Source organism: Lagenorhynchus albirostris, chromosome 3, assembly GCF_949774975.1.
Source record: "Lagenorhynchus albirostris chromosome 3, mLagAlb1.1, whole genome shotgun sequence".
Classification (NCBI taxonomy): domain Eukaryota; kingdom Metazoa; phylum Chordata; class Mammalia; order Artiodactyla; family Delphinidae; genus Lagenorhynchus; species Lagenorhynchus albirostris.
Window position 1 is genome coordinate 31,481,260 of NC_083097.1, and position 24,290 is coordinate 31,505,549.

The following is a 24,290-nucleotide window of genomic DNA, read 5'->3' on the forward strand; positions in this document are numbered from 1 at the left end:
CCGATTATAAGTGGCACGATGTAATCAAACAAGAGACCAAGGGTAAATCTAGTGCTGCTGTATATTGTCTGTGTGCCTTTGAGCGAGTTATTTAATCTTTTTCAGTTTATACCTTCACGTGGTAAAATGGGAGGAATAATACCAATTTCACCGGATTTTGTGAGAATTAATAGAAACAATCTATGAAAAGCTCTTGGCACGGTAAAAATGAGCAATAAATGTTAATTTTCTCAATCCCAGGCTCTTCCTCTCTCCACAGTGATTTCTTCTCCTGCAGGCACTGGGAAAGCAGCAAACTTGGTTTTGAGTTAGGCTCGGCCAGTTACAAAGGGTTTCATCTTGGTCAAACCACTTAACTGCCCTGACTTCAGTTTCTTATCTACCAAATGAAATTCACCACACTTACCTTTCAGGATTATTGTAAAGTTTAGAAATGTATGCTATGAAGCAAACAACAGTACCTGTCAGTAGGAGAGAGGCAGTAGGTTTCAATAAATAATGGTGATAGGAGAAGGGAGGAGAAAGAGGAGTTGTGATCATTGGGATTCTCGACCAAGGAGCCTGGACGTCTATCTTGTTGGCAGTTGGGGTCTTTGAAGATTTTCTTTTTCCAGATAGAGTATTATAAGATGAAATGCAGAGAATCTTGAGATGATGAGAATAGTGCCAGGATGGCTAGAACGTGCAGAGGGCAAGGGGGAACACCCTGGAGGTACGGAGGCCCACCTACGGAAGAGAAAACCCAGGTCGGTCCATGCATGTGCTACCTAATTCTTTTATTAGCAAATGAATTGGTTCTAGTGAAATTCATCCATTCTGAAAATATGAGAGAGACAGAGATAGAAATGGAGAGTGAGGAAGGGGAGAAGAAAGAGGCCCAGAGAAAGAGAGAGAGGCAGGGAGAGAGGTAGAAAGATACAGAGAGACAGGAGAGGGGAAGCTGTTTTCAAGGGCCTCTAGCTTTCTGTGTGAAGACATCTAGCACACAGCTGTGCTGGCTGGATGCAGGTGGCTTAAGAGAATTTGCATCCAGGTATAAATCTGACATCAACAGGCTTGAATTTTCAGTTCACATGTGGGCTATTTTAAATAAAACTGGGGAATTGGTGGGGAGGTGGTGAGAACACCTCCACCAAGATGTGCCTGATAGCTGAGAACAGGACCTTCTCCGATGTGTTTGGATCACCTGCCGACCACGTCTCCCTCTTCCTGGTGCAGGAGGAGATATCCGGTCAGCAGCGTGCCCACTGAGCAGGCATCCCACACTCCCTTTCTGACATTTCCTTTAGTTTCGTGTTCAATCTGCTTGCTCTTTGCTTACAAGAGGGTGAGTTTGCTTTCGTGAGAAAGGTGATTGGCTTAGCTTATTCTGAAAGCAGAATTGTCTTTAAGTTCAATTTATGTTTTTAATGTCATTTTTTTCTTTTTTTAACTAATCATTCAATAACTAATGGGCATCAGTGACCTACAAAAGTCAGTTCCTGTTGCCAGAGTTGTTACAGCCGTAAAGCCTGGTGCCTGGTGTGACTGGATTAGAGAAGGCAGCTGGTACCTGTGCCTACCCAAAGCCACCAGGAGGAAATGGGGGCGCTATGGAGCAGCACTTTGAAAGGCTCTCAGATCCTGGGGGTAGGGCTTCCTGTGTCCAGCCTAAGTCAGGACTGCTGTGGATCAGTAGACTTTGTGGATGACAACTAAATAAAAATGTTAATCTGACCATCCCCCAAAGAACAATACCCTGTATTGTCCCCTATGAGTTTTTCTCAGCCCACCTTAAAGTTCTGAAAGATCCTGTTGTCCTGCTAAGATGTTTGGAAATGGTTGACCTCCAAGATGCCACCCAGGGACCCTTTTTTTTTCTGGGTGTGGGAGTGTTTGCTCTAGTATAATGTCTCTTTCTTATTTTGAAGAACTTTTAATGAAATATCTCATATGTCAAAAGTATATATATACTTTTATATATATGTGATATTACTTTTATGTTTTTATATAATATATAAAAATAATATGAACACTCATGGGTACCCAGCATCTATCTTAAGAAATAGAATATTATAGAGTACTATCAAAGGCCCCTGTGTGTCACACCTCTTTCATATCCCTCTTCTAACCTTTCCCATGTATTTTTGGTCCTTGCCTTACTTTTCTCAAGAGTTTGAGTATAGTCGGCCGTCCATATTGATCCGTGGTTGGTTGAATCCGTGGATGCAGAATCCGCAGATACCAAGGACCGACCGTACTCTGCCCTTTTATATAAGGAGCTTGAGCATCCGGAGATTTTGGTATCTGAGGGGGTCCTGCGCCAAAACCACCCCTCAGATGCCAAGGGAAGAGGGACAACTGTATATATATATCCTTAAATAATATATAGTTTTTCTTGCTGTTGACTTTTATATAAATGGCATCAAACTGGATATGTTCCTGTGCAACTTGCATTTTTTTCGTGAAATCTTGTGAGATTCAACCATCTTGATTTATTAAATATCCATTTATTCATTTCCTGTGTTACACAATATCCCATTCCACAGATATACTATAATTCATTTATCCATTATCTGTTGATAGATTTTTGGGCTATTACTTGATATTATAAAAATAGCAAAGTTGGGTTTTTTAACAATTACAAATTCTGATGCTATGAATGTGTTATGCACATGTCTCTTTGCACATGTGGAAAAGTTTCTCCAGATTTTGTAAGTTGGGGTGACATTGCTGCATCAAAAGTTATGAACATATTCTACTTCATTAAATATTTCTAAGTGTTTTGCAAAGGGGATGTACCGGTTTACACACCTAACATCAGAGTATGAGTCTCCATTGATCCTATCCTTGGTAATATTCATTATGGCCCAACTTTTGTATTTGCCAGTCTTGTCAGTATAAAATGGCAGCTCTTTCTGGGTTTAACAGGCATTTCCTTGATTACTTAGGAGATGAAATGTTTTTCATACTTTTTGCTCAGTGCTGCTTCCTCTTTTGTGTCGAATTCCTTGTGTGTTTCCGATACGTCTCCATCCATTCAGCACAGCTCTGTATGTGGCTGCGTTAGTGTAAAAAGGGAGTGAAGGCATGTGCTGACTGCGGTGTGCTGCTTTTCTCTGTGAAGGCCCCGAGGAATCAGGAAGTGGACGCTATGGACCCCATTATATAACCGACACAGAAGTCAGCGAGGACGATGACACATATGAAGACGACTTAGATTTGGATATTTCCTTTGAGGAGGTAAAGAAAAATACTGCTTGAAAACCTGGGTGTTTTTGTTTCCTTGCTGAACAAGGTGATTTAGTCAATGGACCACTAACGTTTTACTTAAAACGTACTTAACTTGGCTCATTTGCTTTTAACACATTTATTTCCTCTGACTATTAGGCACCAGGTGATCATAAATTAATAGTAACTAGGTACCAACCGTGCTGATGCTCTGTAGTCAGCTCCTGCCTGCTGCCTTCACAATCTGGCAAAAACGTATTTAGATTCCCACCAAGTGAAATTGTATAAACTCAGTTTTTATAAGGAAATGAACAATTCCTTGACAAGGTAAATGCATCTTCGTGATATTGTAGTAATAATAAATCACATAATATCAGCCTTAGCACTGATTTTCTGAGTAATACAGGAGAAGGTCCTTAAAATCCTTGAGCCCCAAGTGCTTTATCCATAAACTGGAGTCAGTACTATTTGTCCTCTGTACACCCCAAGGTTTTGGTAAGTATCAAAAGTGACTATATTTTCAAGTGTTAGGCGTCAGCTATAAATAAGGCAGTCTAATTACTGTGCTCTGTGTTAATCCTGAACTCCTTTTCCTTCTCTGTCTTCAGGTTAAACCGCTTCCTGCTATCAAAGAAGGGAATAAGAAATTTTGGGTGGAATCCAAGATGGCGCCCAGATCGAACCCGATGACCGTTTCTAGGCTTGTCCCCGCTACCCCAGCATCTCTCCCCATGACTGAGGTGGCTCCTCAGCCCACTCCAGTGGAGAGGAAAGGGAAGAATGGTGCGGCTATGATGCCAAGGCTTTTTGACGTGTCTTGTGATGAAATTCTCTGCTCTGCTGACAGCTTTTGTGTCAATGACTACACCTGGGGGGGCTCTCGATGCCACTGCAACCTGGGCAAAGGTGGTGAGAGCTGCTCAGAAGGTAGGCCCTTGGGTGGTGGGGTGGGGAACATGGTGGTGGGTTGGCCCTACTGGGAGCCAGAGGGCAGTTTTGCATCCACACGTGGTTCCTTCAAGTCCTTTTTCTAAGATAAGCCCCTTCTCCCATGTTTTAGTCACTAAATTAGCTAGTTAGCTACACAGGGCAAATGTGAGGCAACTTCCATTGCTTCTAGTTCGATAGCAGCCCTATTCTTATATGTGCCAAACATGTAGTCCTTTGGGAGCAATTAATAAGTCATCCTGATGGCATCTTGGGGGTGGGTTTACTTTTATCACACCTCTAGTAAGAAAATGCAGCAGAAACATGTGCAAGAAGGTTAAGAAGGATAATAATTGAGCCAACTTATAGCACACAGATGTACAGCTAGAAAGCAGGTGTCAGCGGCCTTAAAGCCATTGATTTCTCTTTAGGGTGGCAAGTAACCATCTCCAAAGATCCAGTCTCTCCCTAAGAATTTCAGAAGCTCAAAGTCCCAGGAATGAGAATCCTGGGGGTAAAGAGTAGAGTGAAGAAGACGGTAAGCTAGGTTTAACAGACTGTCAGGGGTTTTTACTTAATGACATCCAGGCAATGGTGTGTACTGATTTTTTGCATTTGAAGTGAGGAAACAGCATGCTTTGATTTTGTCTTTTTCTCTTTTCAGATATTATTATACAGTATCCTCAGTTCTTTGGCCACTCCTATGTAACCTTTGAACCTTTGAAGAACTCTTATCAGGCATTTCAAATTACTCTTGAATTTAGGGTAAGAAGGATTAATCCTTTGATGAGTGCTTATTGGACATCGTAACACAGCAGTGTGCTACATCAAAGGGAGGAGGAGAGGGGAGAGGAAGCAGGGGGTAAACCCATTCACAGGTTAGCGAGAACGATGGGCACACTTACACACTCAAGGGCGGCAGCAAAGGGAGGGTGGGTTCTGTATGTTACTGAACTATGGAAATGGTTGGCCTGAAGGTTCCCAGGAAGAATATTTGGGTTCCACACATGTTGCTCGTGTTGACTGAAAAAAAAAATGCATAACCTAAAAGTTGAGAACTATGTTTTATTCGGCAAATTTGCTGAGGACTTAAGCCCAATAGCTCTAAGGGACTGTTCCCCGGGCTAAAGTCCTCAGCAAGTCCACCAAATAAAACATAATTCTCAACTTCTGGTTGTGCATTTTTTTTTTTTGGTCAACACTCATGATAATGACACTTCTCAGACCAGGATTTCAGAAGGTATAAATGCATTCTCCAGCCCAAAATTCCTTTTAAAGGAAGCCCAAACAATGTTCATTATTATGACTGTAACTGAACAGATAGAAAAATGACTACATGCAACCCTGGCATACAGTGAGGGCCCAATAGATGCTCTCTGATCTGAATCAGCTGTGGATCAGAATTCATTGCCTTCAGCTTAAAGTGATTCTTTTGGGTATCTCAGATGACAGGAAAAGGTTTGGAGATATGGAAACAAGTCCCCTTCAGGTCACGGTCAGAGTGTTGAGGGTCCAAAAGATGATCTGTCTCAGCCTAGGACAGACAACATGGGTGAAAACTAAACTAGTCCATGGGCTGTTTGTATTGTCATGTTCTCCTAATGGAAGGAAAGAAGCAAATCTGCATGGGAAATTTTTTAAAAAAGGAAAAACTAAAATGCTCTTTGGTGAGAATAGGATTTGATGAGCATGAGAGCAGCCCCTGTGTGACTGCGGTCTTTGTGCACATGGTTTCCCAGAGCCTCTGCCGGTGGATCCATGAAGCCAAGTAAACAGTGGGTCAGATATGAGGCCACCTTCCTCTCGCGTCACTGCAAAATTCCTCACACACTGTTTATATCGCTGCCCTCTGTTTATTGAAAGTGGACTGGGACTGGGTACCTGGGAACTAATTGGAGTCCACATGCTTGTAAATAGGAACGCAGTGGAGATGCTCAAGTTTCGTATTCATGAGTGTTTCCAGGTGGCCCTTTATGGAAGAAGAGGCGCTCATTGTTCGTGTGGCTTTCATTCCTATAATAACAGGCAGAGGCGGAGGATGGCTTACTGCTCTACTGCGGGGAGAATGAGCACGGGAGGGGGGATTTCATGTCCCTGGCTGTCGTCCAGCGCTCACTCCAGTTCAGGTAACTCCTGCCAAAAACCCCTCAGACTTTTAATACTACCCTACGTTATGTTTTCCTTTGTATAGTGTGAACAAAACCTATACACAATGGATCCCTGTAAATAGAGGAACAGTGTGTATAAGATGAGCACGGACCAGTTTACTAAATACTGGGGTATCAGGATGGCAGGGTTGCCCCTCAGATTTGAGTTTGGCACCTTGTAATCATTTATTCATTCAACAGCAAATGTTTCTTGAGCCACCGCAGTGTACCAGGCACTGCTGCAGTGCCTGGGAATCTGGCAGTGAGCCAAAGCGATCGATTGAGTCCCTTCTCTCCGGGAGCTTCGGTGGATGCGATGGGCAGAAGGCTGGGACTTCCTCCTTGTCCCCTGCGGTAGATACAGCTGACAGCGCAGAGCCCAGAGAGGAGCCTCCTAAGCGTTTCCAGAGGCTCGGACCCCATCCTCGTCTTTCCTCAGGGCTGTGCTGGACTATTTGACTTACCTCCTCTGCCCTGATCATTTGTGTCCCAACGCACCTTGGAAGCCACCTTTGGTTTATGTGTGGTTTTCTGCATGCAGAGTTCTGTGGACGTGTGAGTGTTTTAACCACCCTCATGGAGGTGCACACGGCACCTATTAGAGGACAACCAATGGGGATCAGCTGGGTGCTTCTCCATGGCTCACTGATTAAGATCCTGATGACACTATTCTCCTGCGGCCTGACCGTCAGCAGATGACTTAACCTCTCCGAGCCCATGTTTCCTCCCAGGACTACTGTGGGCATTAAATGAATGAAAACATGAGAGTACTTAGAGCAGCGCCTGACCCGTAGCAAAAGCACTCAGTAAGCGCCAACCACGATTGTCTTTTGACTATTTTAGCACAAAAATTACTTTTGGTTAAGAAGGATGAGACTGTCAAGCATCTCACGTGGGGTAGAAAATGCCCCCACCCCCATCCCCGCATCCTTTGCTAAATGCGTTGACTGATGGGAGATTGAGGTCAGCCAGCAGGATCTGGGGCAGTGGCCCTAACCTTATGCGGATCTAACCCTTGGAGGATCTGATTGATTCCCGCTAGCCCCGCTGGTTATTTGCTGGTAGCAGCTCTCCATCTCTGCGACTCCTACTGCATGATTCTGAGATCCCCCCCCCCCGCTATGTGAGCCTGTTTTGCGACGCCCCTCCACCCCATTCCACTCCACTGACGATCAGGAGACAAAGGGAGGCCATGAGAAGTGGGCAGCAATTAGTGTACATCCTGATACGGACAACACCCGCCATACTTCCTTCCCCACCGGCAGTCTCAGAACTCATGGGGGACATGGCATGGTGGCTGCTTGGAGGTTGCCTGGAAAAGGTCAGAATCCTACATGTCAGGCATAGTGACCAGAGGGCACCCCAGGCCATACGGAGGTTGGGAAAAAAAACAAGAATAATGCAACTGTCTGAGAATGCTCGTTCTCCACCCACATCCCCTCTGAGTGGAGACTCCCATGGAAACCAGCCCTGCACTCAGGCCCAGCTGAACACAGATGGCATTGCTGGCCAGCTTGTCAAAATGAGTGTGAAGACTTGGTTTCTTTTTTTTTTTCTTTTACATTTTATTTACAGCACTGAGCCTGTCATTTCGGAGTTGTGGGAAGTCCCCAGAGAAATCCCTGGAAGCAGAATGATTCAAGCTCTAATTCTCTGCACCTTGAGTCCATGTTCAGCATCTGGTCATTGCTGAGAAGGAGAGGGAAGATCTTAGTTGCCCAGGATTCTCTAAGCTGCAGAGAAAGTTGGGTTAAAGGAGACTCCACACTGAAAGGTTCTATGGGCAGATTAAAGACAACCAGGCTGAGGAGGTCCCAGGGAAGGAGGCGTCTGGCTCTTCCGTGTGTAGATTTAAACAGCTCTTGATATTTGTAAACCTACTCTGAACAGACTGGCTCTCAAAGAAGCCGTTACCCTGGAAGTGATGTCCATGGAGTCTGAAAACATAATGAACTGGTTGATCTAAGAACTTTCCTTTTCTTTTCTTCCCCCACAGGTTTGACTGTGGAACTGGGCTGGCCATCATCGTGAGTGAAACCAAAATCAAGCTAGGGGGCTGGCACACGGTTACGCTCTACAGAGATGGGCTGAACGGGCTGCTGCAGCTGAACAATGGCACCCCGGTGACAGGCCAGTCCCAGGTGAGTGCGAGCCTCACTCCCTGCCCCCCTGCCCAGCACGCACTGCAAGCACCCTGGCAGGATCCCACTGCAGAGAGCTGACAGCCCTGGCAGATGGGCTGCTTTTCATGGCAAACCCATGCATCCTGGCTCTGATGTGCCCCTGCCAGCTTTCCACCCGAGGTGGGCTTTCAGGGCACGTGTCCATCCCACATGTACCGAGGAGAAGGGTGACTGCCAGCATCATGGCCCTGGGTGCACAGGGACGTGCAGTAGGCTCTGTGCCCGGGGACGTGTTCTCTTTCTACAAGGACATCAATGCCAGGGGGTGGAGGAAGGTCCGTATTGGAAGAATTGAAGCCATTATTAGTGCCAAACACAAAGCTTGCTTTTAAGGCAGAGGTGTTGCAATCCTGTGGCTTTAGAAAATCGTCCCGAAAGGTTCCCTTGGTTCAATATTCAGGAGTAATCCATTCATCCACCTTTTGGGGGCCATGATTATAGGAAGTGGTAAAGCAGCGTAACTGTTGGGCTACTCAGTAAATCACCTAGGTATTCACACATTTGTCATGCTCTGAGCAATTTTAGGACTGTGTTTAGAATAAACAGTTGGGATTAGCAACCTGCCAAGGAACCGCGCCTGTAATTCTAATCAGGCAGGTATCTGTATTCTCTGAGGAAAAAAGTAGCAAAAAAGCCTTTGTATATATGTGTATAGCTTTCTCCTTGCCCGGGCTCTTCACTATTCTTTGCTGACAAGACATGTTATATTAAGGGTCATGACTTGCTGATTAAAAAAAAAAAAAGAATAGAAAAAAATAAATCTCATTCATTTGAATCCCAGTGGTTCCAAAAGAACAAGAATCCAAATAGAGTGAATGTGAATCCAGGAAGATCATTTATGCAGATATGCGTATATTTCTAAGGAAGGGAAAGATGGAATAAATGCACTGCAGAATCACATAAACGCCAGAACAATAGGCCTACTATGGTTAAAATTAAATTTGACAGGAATAAAGACACTTTGAACTTGGGTCCAAAATACTAACATGAATGCAGGTGGAGAAGCTGTAACAGAAGTAACACATGTGTAAATGTCTTATGGTTTAAAACAAGGAAATTCAATAAAGGTTAATAAATAGGGCCATGTGATAACAACAAGCTAAAGAAATTATAGGCTGCATTAATAGAGGCATAGCATCTAGGAAAGTGGAGGTGATAATCCTATTCTATTCTGGTGCCTATGTGTGTAGTTTGCAGTACTCTAACAGGGACTCTAATCCTCGAAGGGGATTGCCTTCAGAGTGTATGATTTTAATGCATGTAAGCATTAATTCAAAAAGCATGTAATTTTGTGGATACTCAGGGCAACATCTGCCTCTCTATTACCAAGACTTGCTAAGCAAGTTGTATAAGCAGGACCGCAGATGTGGAATGTTTGAGAAAACTGTCTCAAGAGATAGTGACTCTGTCTTAAGTCAGAGCTCCCCCAAAACAGACCTGAGATGAGGAGTCTTATGCAAATGATGCACGAAGAAAGGGATCCCAGGGCTTCCCTGGTGGCGCAGTGGTTGAGAGTCCGCCTGCCGATGCAGGGGACACGGGTTCGTGCCCCAGTCCGGGAAGATCCCACATGCCGCGGAGTGGCTGGGCCCGTGAGCCACGGCCGCCGAGCCTGCACGTCCGGAGCCTGTGCTCCGCAACGGGAGAGGCCACAGCAGTGAGAGGCCCGCGTACCACAAAAAAAAAAAAAAAAAAAAAAAAGGGATCCCATAGGAAACCTGTAAGAGAGGGGGTTAAGACGAATGGGGGAGGGACAGAAGTCAGTAAGAGTGAGATCTCAGGCAAAGTTCATCAGGATCTGGCTTTAGCCTGATCCCACAGGGGAGCTCTGGCGTGTAAGTAGTAAGGAGTGATGCCAACCCAAAGCAAGGGAATTGGACTTTCACACTTAAGCACCCATTAAAACTTGTTAAGGGCTGTGCCAGGGGACTGCAGACTCCAGGATACCACCAGTTCTCTGCATGGGCAGGCAAAGCAGCCTCCAGAGGCCCAAAGACAACCCTCATTAGAGGAAGGTAAAGGCGAGGCTCAAAGACTATTGCCTGGGATGTTGTGAAGGGAGCTTCAGAGGAGCTACCCACCCCTCTGATGCACTTAATGTTCCAAACAAGGAGAAAAGGATTTAGCTGTCGGGCTCCTGCTGTGGTCCTGGATCAGGGAATAGGGCCAGAAGGGTGAGGAAGGGATCCAGAAGGAGTAAATCCTGAGGATCTTGGTGAAATAAGCCAACAGGGCACTCAATTCATCTCACGAAAGCTATATGCCAGTGGCTGGCAGAGAATTAATCCTTAAAATCCACTGTAAATACTTTAAAGCTGCCTAGCTCACATTTAATATACTATTTACCAACGATTCTTATCTATTCATTAGAAGAGCAATGATTAGATGTTTTACTTATTGATAACAAAAGTATAAAGGGTAAAGATTACATTTCAGTGGCTTACATTCTAGACATTTTATAACTTCTCGCAGCATACCTTCTCCCAACCTCCTTCTCTACCCTTTAATCCAAGCAAATGAGATATTTCTGCAATAAAAACAACAACCAAGAGCACCTTAATTATGTCCCACCTAATGTTCAGCTCTGTATTTTGTAACCTCAAAATCTACAATCCAGATTGTGGTTTAGTCTAAGATTGGAAATGTCCCTACTTAGCTGTAATAACACTTAAAAAAAATTGTATCCATGAGCAAATTTCAAAATATTTTGCAACTCAGTCTTGGCAATTTCCCTCTCCCTCTCAAATGCCTCTTGCAGGATATAGTATAAAGGTGACTAGGACAGTAAAAGGGTAAACGTTAGCCCACGTATACACAAAATTAGTATTATCACCTTTTGAGACACAGAATAGCCCTATGACCCATCCAAGATACACAGTAAATTGGTGTCAGGACTGGAAAGAGAAAGGCTTTTTTTGGGATGCCCATCATGGTACACTGCCTGTTGGGTTGCTCCTGGCTCTAACCCACCTTCCCTTCCCTTCTAGGTTCCAAAATCATCCCTTCTCGAAAGACAGCCCTCTGAGAAGCTCTCTTGAGTTTTCTATGGTAACCGTGGGTTTAATTTTCCAGTAGGACAGTGACTTAAATACAGATGGAAGAAAACACTGGTGCTATAAATTGCATCTTAACCATGTCCCTCATGAAAACCTGTTGTGTTTTAGCTTTTGACTTTGTGTAGTGAGTTACTGTTTCCATCTTTCTTAAAGGGCCAGTACAGTAAAATTACCTTCCAGACGCCTCTCTATCTTGGTGGGGCTCCCCGTGCTTACTGGTTGGTGAGAGCAACAGGGACAAACCGAGGCTTTCAAGGCTGTGTACAGTCACTCACTGTTAATGGGAAGAGAATGGACTTGAGGCCCTGGCCACTGGGGAAGGCACTCAGCGGGGCTGATGTGGGTAAGTGGTTGCCCAGTGGGTGGGATGCTCTCGTGGGACTGCCTTTCTGCTTTGGGCCAGGGTGGGGAGAAGCTTCATGGGCTACAACCCCAGGCAGATGGTTAATGCAGAGCTTTAGGAGGGAGGTGGGCCTGAGGGGTGAGGTTGGTGCTCTGAAGACATGATGACCTTGAATCTGAACACTCAGACGTGGTAAATAAGACCAAGGGTGGACCAAACCCTTGGTTGTGTCCTGCTGTCATCTTGGCCCTCTTCATGAAACGTAGCCTGGTCTCATCTGACAAGGCAACAGCAGTTCAGCCCTTTCACCCTTCTTCACCCAGTCCAGTGGAAGAACCAACACAATAATGTAGAAAGATCTTTTGTATACTCTTTGCTTCTAAAAGAAATGGCCACGTTCCAATTCTTGACCACCGTGCCAAACACGTTCTTGACACCCTCTCATTTATTCCTCATACTGACTCGAGGAGGTAGAGATTATTATTATACTTATTTTACACATGAAGACACTGGGACTTGTAAAAGTTAAAGAACTTATCTAAAATAGGGCAGAACTAGGATTGTGGTTTTTTTCTATTTTCCTTTTTTTAAATTAAGATTATTTTTTGAGTAGTTTAAGGTTCACAGCAAAATTGGGGGGAAGGCACAGAGATTTCCCATATGCCCTCTGGTCCCACACACACGTAGCCCCCCACCCCCCAATTATCAACATCCCCCACTGGAGTGGTATATTTGTTACAATTGATGACCCTGTTGACACATCATAATTGCCCCAAATCCATAGTTTACATTATGGTTCACTTCTAGTGCTTTATGTTCTATGGGTTTGGACAAATGTATACTAACATATATCCATCATTATGGTATCATACAGAGTATTTTCACTGCCTTAAAATTCCTGTGTGCCCTGCTTATTCATCTCCTCCCCCCATCTCCAACCCCTGGCAACCACTGATCTTTTTATATTCTTTATAGTTTTGCCTTTTCCAGAATGTCATATAGTTGGAATCATACATTATGTAGCCTTAATAGATTGGCTTCTTTCAGTTAGTAACATGAATCTGAGTTCCCTCCATGTCTTTTCACGGCTTGATAGTTCATTTGTTTTTAGCACTGAATAATATTCCATTGTCTGGATGGACCACAATTTATCTGTTCACCTACTGAAGGACATCTTGAGTGCTTCCAAGCTTTGGTAATTATCAATAAAGCTGCTATAAACATCCAGGTTTTTGGGTGGACATGAGTTTTCAGCTCTTTTGGGTAAACACCCAAGAGTGTGATCGCTTGATCATGTGGTAAGAGTATGTTTAGTTTTGTAAGAAACCACCAAACTGTGGACTGTATCATTTTGCATTCCCGCCATGAATGTATGAGAGTTCCTTTTGCTCCACATTCTTGTTAGCATTTGATGTTGTCAGTGTTCCATATTTTGGCCATTCTGATAGGTGCATAGTGGTATCTTGTTGTTGTAATTTGCATTTCCCTGATGACATACGATATGGAGCGTCTTCTCACATGTTTATTTGCCACCTGTATATCTTCTTTGGTGAGGTATCTGTTAAGATCTTTGGCTCATTTTCAGTTGAGTTGTTTGTTTTCTTATTATTGAGTTTTAAGAGTTCTTGACTTATTTTGGATAACAATCCTTTGTCAGATGTGTCTTTTGAAAATGTTTTCTTATCTGTGGCTTGTTTTCTCCTCCTCTAGACATTGTGTTTCACAGAGCAGAAGTTTTTAATTTTAATGAAGTTCAGCTTATCAATTATTTCTTTCATGGATCCTGTCTTTGGTGTTATATCTAAAAAGTCATTGCCTTACCCAAGGTCATCTAGGTTTTCACCTATGTTATTTTCTATGAGTTTTATAGTTTCATGTTTACATTTAGGTCTGTGATCCATTTTGAGTTAATTTTTGTGAAGGTTGTAAGGTCTGTGTCTAGATTCTTTTTTTTTTTTGTATGTGTAAACCCAGTTGTTCCAGCACCATTTGCTGAAAAGACTGGGATTGTTTTTAAAGAAATAAGGACATTTATTCCATCACTGAAGGCAGCAGATAGATAATTCTAAGGTTGGTTAATTCAATGACTGTTTTAGTCAGCTAGGGCCACCATAACAAAATACCACAGACTGGGTGGTTTAAACAACAGATATTTATTTTCTCACAGTTCTGGAGGCTGGAAATCCAAGATTAAGGTGTTGTCATGTTTGGTTTCTCCTGAAGCCTCTCTCCTTGGCTTGCAAATGGCCACCTTCTCACGGTGCCCTCACATGGCCTTTTGTCTGTGCTTGAATCCTGTGTCTCTCCCTTTTCTTATAAAGACACCAGTCAAATTGGATTAGGACCACTCACATGACCTCATTTAACTTTCATTCCCTCTTTAAATGCCCTGTCTCCAAATACAGTCACATTGGGAGTTAGGGCTTCAACCTATGAATTTTGGGAGGACACAGTTCAGTCCCTAACAGTGACTCAATGACGTTAGAACTCTGGGTTGGTATCTCAGTGGTTCTCTTGTTTTTCACTCATAATCCCAAGATGGTGCCACAACTCTGAGCATCACATCCTCATATGACATTGTTATTGCAAGAAATGGCAAGTTCCTTTGTTGGGTTTCTTTGTTCTCCATCTTCAAGATGTCATTTTGAAAGAACGCATGGTGAATACCACGTGCGCACAATCTAGCTCTACCATTCACATTTGCCTGCGTTTGCTCTACCACATATGATCCTATTCCGCCCTCTCTCCATTTCTGAGTCAGAGCTAGGATTCGATCTTCATGACTCCAAGTACAGTTTGCTTGTTTTGTAGCTAATATTAGTTGAGCACCTACTACATGTAGCCACCATCCAGAACTACTTTAATCTTCTCGAGATTCCTACAAAGTACGTGCTATGATTAGTCTTAGTGTTTACAGATGAGAGCTGGTGGTTCAGAACAGTTAAGTAACTTGCCTAAGGTCACACAGCTAGTAGGTGGTAAAGCTAGTAAATGGTGACCTCAGCAGTTCTGGCACCAGTGCCTGCCCTCTTAACCACATCTGCCACGTCAGAGGCTCCCGAATTGGTTTCAAATTGCTTCCTTCTACTTTTCTCACTCCTAAAGGTGACACCATTGTTAAAACTACAAAAGATGGAGTTTACTTGAAAGGAAAAGATTACTCTCCACCTGTTATTCCCTATGTTACTTTTTCCCTCAATTGATCACTTGGTCAAAGCAAACAGCAGTAGTGACTAAAGCTATTACAAAGGCTCCCGCTGTGGTAAGGTGAGAACCAGCAAGCCCACGAGAAGTCTCCTGTGCTGTTGAAGAGTCTGGACTCTGAAGGCAGATTGCTTGGATTTGGCAGGTCAGTTAACCTCTTTGAGGCTCAATATCCCCATCTATAAATAGTACCTGCCTCACAAGATTATTTTGTCCGGATGAGTAATGCTGCATATAGAGCACTTAGAATAAAGCCTTGCACAGAGCAAATATGTTGTAAATGTTTCCTGTTGTTGATGTTATTATTAATATTCTGACTCTACCGATCCACAGGGTATAAGTTGTTTCTTCTCTCTTCATTGAACTCACAGGGAAACAGCCCTGAAGGACAGATCTGGCAGTCTTGTAATCTCTGACAGGTAGTTAAGAAGTTGCAAAATTGAGTAAGGGCCAGTTTCTGACAGCATTTTAAATTCTTACCCGGTACAATACTAACCTCTCCATGGAGCAGATGAACCCGGAGGACCCACCTTGCTGGCTCTGGGATCCCTGGGGGCAGCTATTGGATTATTCTGTTGCTCTCTGTCAACCTTAGTGGCAGGCATTGGTCACATGGCCTTTTTTTTCCCCATTTCTTCCCATTTTCCCCCCTGGGGTACAAGAACAGGGCTGGCTATCCTTCCTCACCTCCATATTTGCTTTCCTTTGAATAAGTCCTCTGGAAGTTCAAGTTCCTATAACTTAAATGCAGTCTCACCATGGGGGAGACTGGGCTCTTGGAAACAGCGGTTAATTTCCCATGGAGATGCAGGCTTCCAGAAGAGGGTGAGGACAGTTGCAAGTCATGGCTCCTTCCCTCTGATCTCTAACTTGGCCTTGCCGGCTTCAACCACAGTTTTTTCTCTGTCCCACCTCCCCAAACCCAAGAAACCTGTTTCCAAGGGGCCTTTCATTACTCGACCCCTCCCACCTCATCTCCTTCATTAAATTATGTCCAGCTATTGGATTCTGTGTGAACTCACATTCTAGAATAGTCAGCAATCTCAGCAAAATTTTGTATTCTCTGGCCCAGACTTTTCTTTTATTATTTCCACCGAAATTCTCCAACCTAAGCCACCACCACTCATTTTTTCCAATCCCTTCTTGGATCCCCGCCCTGCAGTGTCACAGAGCCAACTTCCCAAGTTATTCGAGACTCATGAGGTCTGCAGGGGCCACGGGTCTCACTCTGGCTTATCACTCCCTTACTCTTTCTTCCACTTGGTAAATACTGATTTAAGCTCCTGTGCTGGTCACAGCACTGGGTGCTTAAGATAAAGCAATAAACAAGACAGGATCTCAGCTCATCCCTCCGGTCATAACTCTCCCTAGGAGAGACCAAATTAATTAAATAAACATCACAGACATAAATGTAAAATTACAATTTGGACTGTTACAAAGGGGAGGTGCAATACTAATGTATAATAGGGAGATTTATGGGCTGGGGGTCAGGAAAAGCATTTCTGAGGCTGGAATGTGAAGTTGATATCTGAAGCAAGAGTAGGAGTTAAAAAGCAGAGTTGAGAGGGAAGTGCATTCCAGGCAGAGGAAATGCTCTGTCCCAGTGGGAGTATGAGGGGAGGTGGGTCTCATGATCTTGTCTGTGTTTTGCAACGATCCCTCTGACGATAGACAGCTTTTTGGAAAGGGTCTTCATGGGGGGCATGTAGACCAGCTGGGAGACTGTGCAGGAGTTCAGGTCAGAGATGATGGTGGTTTGATCCAGGGTGGTAGTGGTGACACACTTGACAGATCCTTAGGATGAGAAATAGACAAGCCTCACTGTTGCGCTGGATTGGGGGACGAGGGGCGGGGAGGCTCCTCGCCGTCTGTGGGCTCCTTAGTGTATTCCACTCCACCTTCTCTTCCCTCCTTGGGAGGCTGATCTCTCTCCTGCCCCTCACTTCATTTTCTTGCGTAAACTTACATAACAGCTGGTGTATAGGAAGTATCAGTGTCAATAAAAGTTATTTTATATATTGATGATGCGGTCCTGCCAGCTCCCTGTACACATGACCTGGCACCTCCTTCCTCCTACTCTCAGAGTTGAGAGTTCTCCTTTCTCAGACTAACCTTTTCATCTACACTCTGCACCCATCCTTCCCTATGTTCCTGGGACCTTGCTGCCGAGGTTGTCACTTCTCAATAACCCAAGGCTTCTTAAGCTTTCATATGCCATGGACCCCTTTGGCAGTCTGGTGAAATCTATGGACCTCTTCTCGGAAGGATGTTTTCAGGGCTTCCCTGGTGGCGCAGTGGTTGAGAGTCCGCCTGCCGATGCAGGAGACATGGGTTTGTGCTCCGGTCCGGGAAGATCCCACATGCCGCGGAGCGGCTGGGCCCGTGAGCCAAGGCCGCTGAGCCTGTGCTCTGCAACAGGAGAGGCCACAACAGTGAGAGGCCCACGTACCGCAAAAAAAAAAAAAAAAAAGGATGTTTTCAAATGCAGGTAATAAATATACATGATAGGAAAAAATTATATTGCAATAAAGCTATATAGTAAAGTTCTGTTATTATAGTAATGTATGTGCTTCTTTATAAAGCATTAAAGAACAGGATTCTTCAAAGGTGGGTGCAGTAACGACCATGCTGTCAAAGGAGCGATGAGAATAAATGATGTTTTGAGATACCCGCAGCAAATGGAAAGTGATTCGCCCCATTCTCAGGTCCATTGGGCACAATTCACAAGAACTGCTAATACTGGAGATTCGTTACCTCCCTTAATAAGTAAGGGAAATACTCAAGTCCAGTTAGAGATCATGGAAAATAAAGATAAAGGTTTTTCCCCATCAAAGTTCATGGATGCCTTGCTCTAGCTTATTCACACCCACTCAGGTCCTCTCCAGCTTCAACCAGTGCCACGTTTCCGTGAGCCTGGACCCTTCTGATTCGGGAACCCTGCGGACTTGTCTCCTGTCTTTCAAAACCTGAGTCCAGCAACCCTCCAGGCCCCCTGTCAGAACTTCCTGTGCTGGGGTTCTGCCTTCCACTGCAAAGCAAAGCCGCTCCCCTGAAGCTGTGAGCAGTTCTTTCTTTGCAAACCCCTCCTGGACCTCTCAGCGGTATTCACTTGACTCCTCTTGGCTTTTGCTTCCCCTGAGCTTCTGGGAACCCACCTTGTCTGGGTCCTCTGTGTCCTGCATCTGTTCCCCCTTTGTCTTCTCTGCCAGTTCCTCACCTTCCTTTGGTGCCCTGGGATTTCCAGGGGCCCTTCCATCCTGTCCTCTCTCAAGGAGCGCATATGTGCTTGGTATCAGGGTCGCCCCTACCTTGCTGCGGCCCCTCCAGCCCTCACCTGTGTGCAGGAAGGGCTCAGCAGCAGATATTTCCACCATCACCTTATGCTTAAGTTGAACGAAAGCCAGCTGCGCTGCTCATTGGCAGCCAGGTCCTGTTCGCAGCCTCCCTCGTTTCCTTCCTCTTGCCACTCTCCTTTCGGTCTTCCAAGCTAGAAGCCTTGAGGTTATGCTGGAGTCTCCTTCCACCTTCAACTTCTAGAATGAACTGGCTACTCCTGCTTGCCCTGTGCGTCTTTGATTGTTCACTTTCTCTCCATTTCCTCTGCGATCACCCTCTCCAGCCACAGTTTACCTCCCCATAGGATTTCTCTCCTCTTTCCCACCCCCATGGCTCACAATCTATCTTGCATACCATTGCCAGCACAATCTTGCTGAAACACTGCTTTCATCCAGTAAACATCTCTGGCTGGCTTTCAACGCCCCTCCCCGTCAACTCCCACCTATAAAAAATAGTTACAAAGCAAATTTGTAAAATAATTTTCCCCATGTGTATCTAAGATACGCCAAGGACTCCACTTCTTCCTGTGGGACCAGCCCTTCTCTGAGAAAGCCTCCCAGCCCACAGAAATCGGTGGAGCATGGGGACCTGTGAGAGTTTGGCTCTCTAAATTCAAGTTGGCCTCTCTATGGAGGCTGTGGCTGCTGGCAATGTTCTCAGGGCTGTGGCTGAAAAAAAAAAGAGACCACCGTCACTTCTGCCTGAACTTCCAGTGGCCCCCGGCTGGAATTCATAGAGGCCATCCCACCTGGCTGGAGGGGCAAGCCATCTGGAAGGGCTGTAATCGAATTCTGTTATCAGCTCCTGGAGTGGCTCTCCTCCCCTGGGTACAAGGTATGCCAAGCCCTTCCCCCTCCTCCTGAGGAGGCTTTCGGAAAAGAAACGACTGGATCCGTTCAACAAAAACAGATGACTGATGACGAAAGGATGAGAGGCTCCCCTGTTGAGATGACACAATCAGGCCACGGGGGTTCCTCATCTCACGGGGCGGTGGGGCGCGGTGGTAGAGGGGTGGAGGGGGGCGGCTACCAGCTCCCACGGGCGTCACATTGGAGACTGTGCGACGCAGAGCTGGACCCCTCGCGGCTCAACCAGAGATGCACCCCTTTGCCTCCATCCCAAGAAAAAGGGCTTTGGTCTCACCTTTGTAGTTCTGGGCCAGGTTGTGGCCCATCTGCCTAATTTATTTCTTATACACAAGGAGAAAAGGAAGAGCAAAGGAGCAGAAGAAAAGCAGCCCAGGAAAAGTCAGTTTGTTTTCACTTCATCTGGTGACCTACACTTGAAAATGACCAAGTGTACCCTTCACGGGTCTCTCCGATGTGTGTTTGGTAGAGAGACCTAACCCATCTGATGTTGAACCTTGCAGCACTTTTTACTTCCGGTCACCTTGCTGTCCCTCATAAGACTAACCTTGAGTTTAGAAGTAGAGATTCGGGAACCCCTGCTAAGGTATTATGGAGCCCCCCCTCCCCTCCCTGCTCCAGACAGACGAGTTGACAGTCCAGGGCAGTTAATGAGCTTCGACAAGGCTCCTTACCTCCTTCTGTGCTTATCTTGCTTGACCCAACGTTCAACCAAGAAGGCGGGCAGCACTTAAGGTAATTGGGGCCAAACAAATGAGAACGCTTTTAACATAAACACCCTGCTGACATTGGAGGGGTGGTAACACACTCTTGTGAGAACAACAGCGAGATGGGTTACAGGCAGAAACAACTCTGTCATCCCTGTCAGTGGTCATAAAATTGCCCAGTTATTTATTATTTGATTTACTGTGTCGGCCATGTTTTAGCATCCCTGTGGCCCTTCATAAAGAGTAAACCAAAATCAAATTAAAAGGAAGGGAAGTTCCACTTATCCTGAAAGCTGGTTTGCAGTTGTGCAGAGGAGCAAATCAACAGGAGTGGGGTGTGAACTGTATTTGTTCAGAACCGTGAGCTGTGGGCGTGCTCAGTCTCGGACTGGCTCACGTGATGAATTGGCTTTGTCATTCCCATTCTGTATTTAGGGGAATGCAGCAGTGGAATCTGCGATGAAGCCTCCTGCATCAATGGTGGCACCTGTGCAGCAAGCAACGCTGACTCCTACATTTGCCTCTGTCCCCTGGGATTTAGAGGTCGACACTGTGAAGATGGTGAGAAAGAAGCAAGCTGATGACGATTTGTCTGCCTTGTTAATTCATGTTGATGTAATTTTTCATCAATGTACTTTTAGCAAGGTCCCGTATATTTTTATGGGATTAATGTTGCTTTGTTGGGAGGGACGGGAGAGTCTTTTCTTTAACCAGGTTGGAGTGTCTTCAAGTGTCAGAGTGGCAAACCAGCCGAAGACAAGTTCTCTTTAAGATGTTCCTGGGCCAGGCTGTGGTGGGCTCATCTTGGCCCTCAAATAGCTTTGAAAAGCCTCTATTTGTGTAGTTTGTGTCAGAATTTGAAGCATTCATAGCCCAGCCTCCTTAGAATAGCTGATGGTTTCAGAGCAAATGTTGGCAAGGTACACACAGAGACATTAACAAGGTGATGTTTCTTTCTCTTTGTACTGTTCTGCCGAATTATTCTACCTCTCAATACTGTATATATTGATTATATTTATATATATATACACATATATGTATACATACATATAAACACACACGCACACACAAATACACACATATAATAATGGAAATTTTGAAAGACTTTGGAAAACCCAAGCAGGGTTGAACATGTTTTAGCTTTTCTGCCAGTGATTCAGGTTTGGCCCTAAGACACCATCCCGGGGAAGAGTTTTTTTTAACACTGTATAATCTCAAATTTCTCGTCACCTAGGAGAGGGCATTGTGAGTCAGAGTAAGCCAAAGCCATTACACGCCATCCTCATATTTCTGTAGCCTAACGCACTAACAGTTGATCTTTGCTCACATCACTGAAGGTCAGTGGGAGGAGTGTGCTCTGCCCCACGTAGTCATTCGGGGACGCAGACGCCTGCCTTCTAGTGGCTCTGCTGGGGCCTTAGACTCCGCCACTGATTCCTGCATCCAGCCAGCAGGGGAAGAAGAAAGAGCAATTGGAGGATGGAGGGAAGCTTTAGGGGCCAGACCTGGAATTCTGTGTACTACTCCCACCCACATTCCAGTGGCCGGACCTCAGCTACACCACCCACCTATCTTCAGAGCAGCTGAGAAACAGAGTTTAGTTCTGTACCCAGGAGGAAAAGAAGATGCTGGTTCTGGCATGGAGGGATTTCTAACCACGTGCTTGTTCTTTCAGCTTTCACCCTGACCATTCCTCAGTTCAGAGAGTCTCTGAGGTCCTACGCTGCAACACCCTGGCCACTGGAGCCCAGGCATTACCTTTCCTTCATGGCGTTTGAGATCACGTTTTGGCCTGACTCGGGTGACGGCGTCCTCCTGTACAGCTATGACACGGGCAGCAAAGACTTCCTGTCTATCAACATGGCAGGGGGCCACGTGGAGTTCCGCTTTGACTGCGGCTCTGGGACTGGTGTTCTCAGGTAAGGGCTGAGACCGTCAGGGTCCCCCTCCCCTCAAAAGCCAGACAACAGTCACTTTGCAGAAAGACAAATTTGTCATCTACCAGCTTGCTCTCTTCCTGTCTTCCCTACACAGTTATCTTTTCTGAAACCTGTCCTGATTCATACAGATGACGTGCTTCCCAGAGATGATGCTCTCCTACTGGCAAGGTTTCCTCTCTTGAATAACTACCCAGTCCTCTCCACCTAAGATCATGCAACGCAATCAGCAGAAATGTGATAAATAGTCAATCAGTACCTTGCTCAGAGCATCACTTAGTGGGCAAATATATGACAACTAGTTTAAAAAGCACCAATAGAAATGTAATGAACAGAAATTTCCTTGGTGACCTCACTTTATTTATTTTGTCCTTTGGAAGTAGTGTGTATCAGAGCCACAATCACTTAAAAACAAAGCTTCCCTGGTGGCGCAGTGGTTGAGAGTCCGCTTGCCGATGCAGGGCACACGGGTTCGTGCCCCGGTCTGGGAAGATCCCACATGCCGCGGAGTGGCTGGGCCCGTGAGCCATGGCCGCTGAGCCTGCGCGTCCGGAGCCTGTGCTCCGCAGCGGGAGAGGCCACAACAGTGAGAGGCCCGCGTACCGCAAAAAACAAAACAAAACAAAGCAAAAACATCAAATTATTATTCATCTGCCCTATTCCCCACAAACGTCCTATTGATAGAGGCTTAACAAGTTGTTTCCATTAGATTAAGAGGATTTCAAAAGGACACCGACTTCCTCACCAGCATTGAGTGAACACACTGTGGCGTTACATTACACATGCTCATACGTGAAGAAATACATAATTGTCACGTAATCATTCATTGCTATGCATCAATAGATTGGGGTGGCCTCACTTTAAATTTTAACTTTCCTCTTGCTTTATTTCTTTGGTAGCAACTAGTTATTTGGCATGGCTCTTATTGTTCTCCATATAGAGAAGCTGATAGCAAATCACCAGCAACTGCAAAGACCCTTCCCTGACCATCGTGCTCGTGAAGGCTGTGTGATGACTGGTTTCAATAGCATGGAGTAACTGAGTGCTTCTAAAGCACTTGCTGGTGTCTGCAGGTTGGGTTCTGGGTTATCAAAACTTTCCTTCTGTTATCTAGTTTGTACTATTCATTGACTTAGCAGATCGATTGTTCCCATACAGCGTGGCAGCGTCCTTGTGAATCCCTCAGAGCCTGCAGTTGGGAGGTGCAGATATTTTTCTTACTTGTTTATGTCTCCCTCTTCTCACTGTGTTCCTCCCATGGTAGTTTTTACCTTCAAGCGGGAGGCCTGCTAATCTAATGCAGACATGCCTCGTTTGGCGATTTCTTCGCTTTTGAAACCCACTGTGGTGTTTTGTTCAACAGTGCCCTGCAGCAGGAAATCGGTTAGTCTTTGTTGTTGTTTTAAAGGAAATCGTGGGCTGTATTGAATCACAGTTCATATTGCTAGACTGTCATTTCTAGAAAGAGTTTGTCGCTGAGATCTTATAGCCATGTGTTGCCCTTAATTGCTGATCAGTTTTCATGGCTGATGGGAAGCGCTTACTGCATTAGGTTTCAACAATTCTTTAAAAGGACAGTTCATTTTTGTCCTCAAGAGCTGAATTCCTACGCATCAGTGAGCCCTCCCACCTTGGGGAATGGACACTTTTGTACCTCTGGTTATGCAAGAACATCCTATGTCTCAAGACAACTTTGGTGGGTATTTAATTGATTCAATTTACATATGATTATGCAAAACAGTATAAGCAATTCACTTAGAATTATTTGTCAGGTCGAGAAAGGAAGACACCTTGAATATCACCTTGTACTTTCAAATGGCGTCTTCCTGGATGAGGAATGAACAGAAAGGGCTGGGGAGGGTCAGGGCTCATCAGCCCTCCTCCTGCACAGATTGCCCCCTGCCCCCTGCACCTCGACAGTGGCAGCTCCAGCTATGGGGTCACAGTGGAACCTTAGAAGTCCAGCATTTCCCTCGTTCATAATACTGTTTCTATTTTTGACAAGAGGTGTTTTTCTTTTTTTTTTTCACATAAGTTATTGCTTCCCTGCCTGTCAGGAAAGGCTCCTGGGAAAAGAATTCTTTAGTATTAGGTGTGATGAAAAGGAGGCAAGAACTCAGAGATTCCAAGGAACAGACCACCGTCTGCTCCCCTGGGCCATCCCCTCTCCAGTGTAACTGACCACACCGATCACGGTTAGTGTTTCAGACGGCCCTTTGGAAGATGTTTATTCTGAAAACCAGTTCCAAGACTTCCTGCTTCATTAAGACAATTCAGTGAAAGGCTCAACTACAGGAAGCTGCGGAATTGGCCAAATCATTTTAACTTTAGGAAAAGGATAAGGTGGTCTGAACTTGATTCAAAAATCGAGACA

General features: G+C 45.1%; 1 protein-coding gene across 3 annotated transcripts in view; it reads left to right on the forward strand.

Moving 5' to 3' along the window:
• Positions 1-24,290, forward strand: part of EGFLAM (EGF like, fibronectin type III and laminin G domains) — a 171,125-nt gene that overhangs the window by 117,084 nt on the left and 29,751 nt on the right. For all 3 annotated transcript variants that reach the window (XM_060146979.1, XM_060146977.1, XM_060146978.1), the window contains exons 8-15: positions 3,107-3,222; positions 3,819-4,137; positions 4,802-4,902; positions 6,163-6,263; positions 8,281-8,425; positions 11,677-11,866; positions 20,415-20,540; positions 21,655-21,898. In XM_060146979.1, the coding sequence (XP_060002962.1) occupies positions 3,107-3,222; positions 3,819-4,137; positions 4,802-4,902; positions 6,163-6,263; positions 8,281-8,425; positions 11,677-11,866; positions 20,415-20,540; positions 21,655-21,898 (1,342 nt within the window). The remainder of the gene's footprint in view (positions 1-3,106; positions 3,223-3,818; positions 4,138-4,801; positions 4,903-6,162; positions 6,264-8,280; positions 8,426-11,676; positions 11,867-20,414; positions 20,541-21,654; positions 21,899-24,290) is intronic.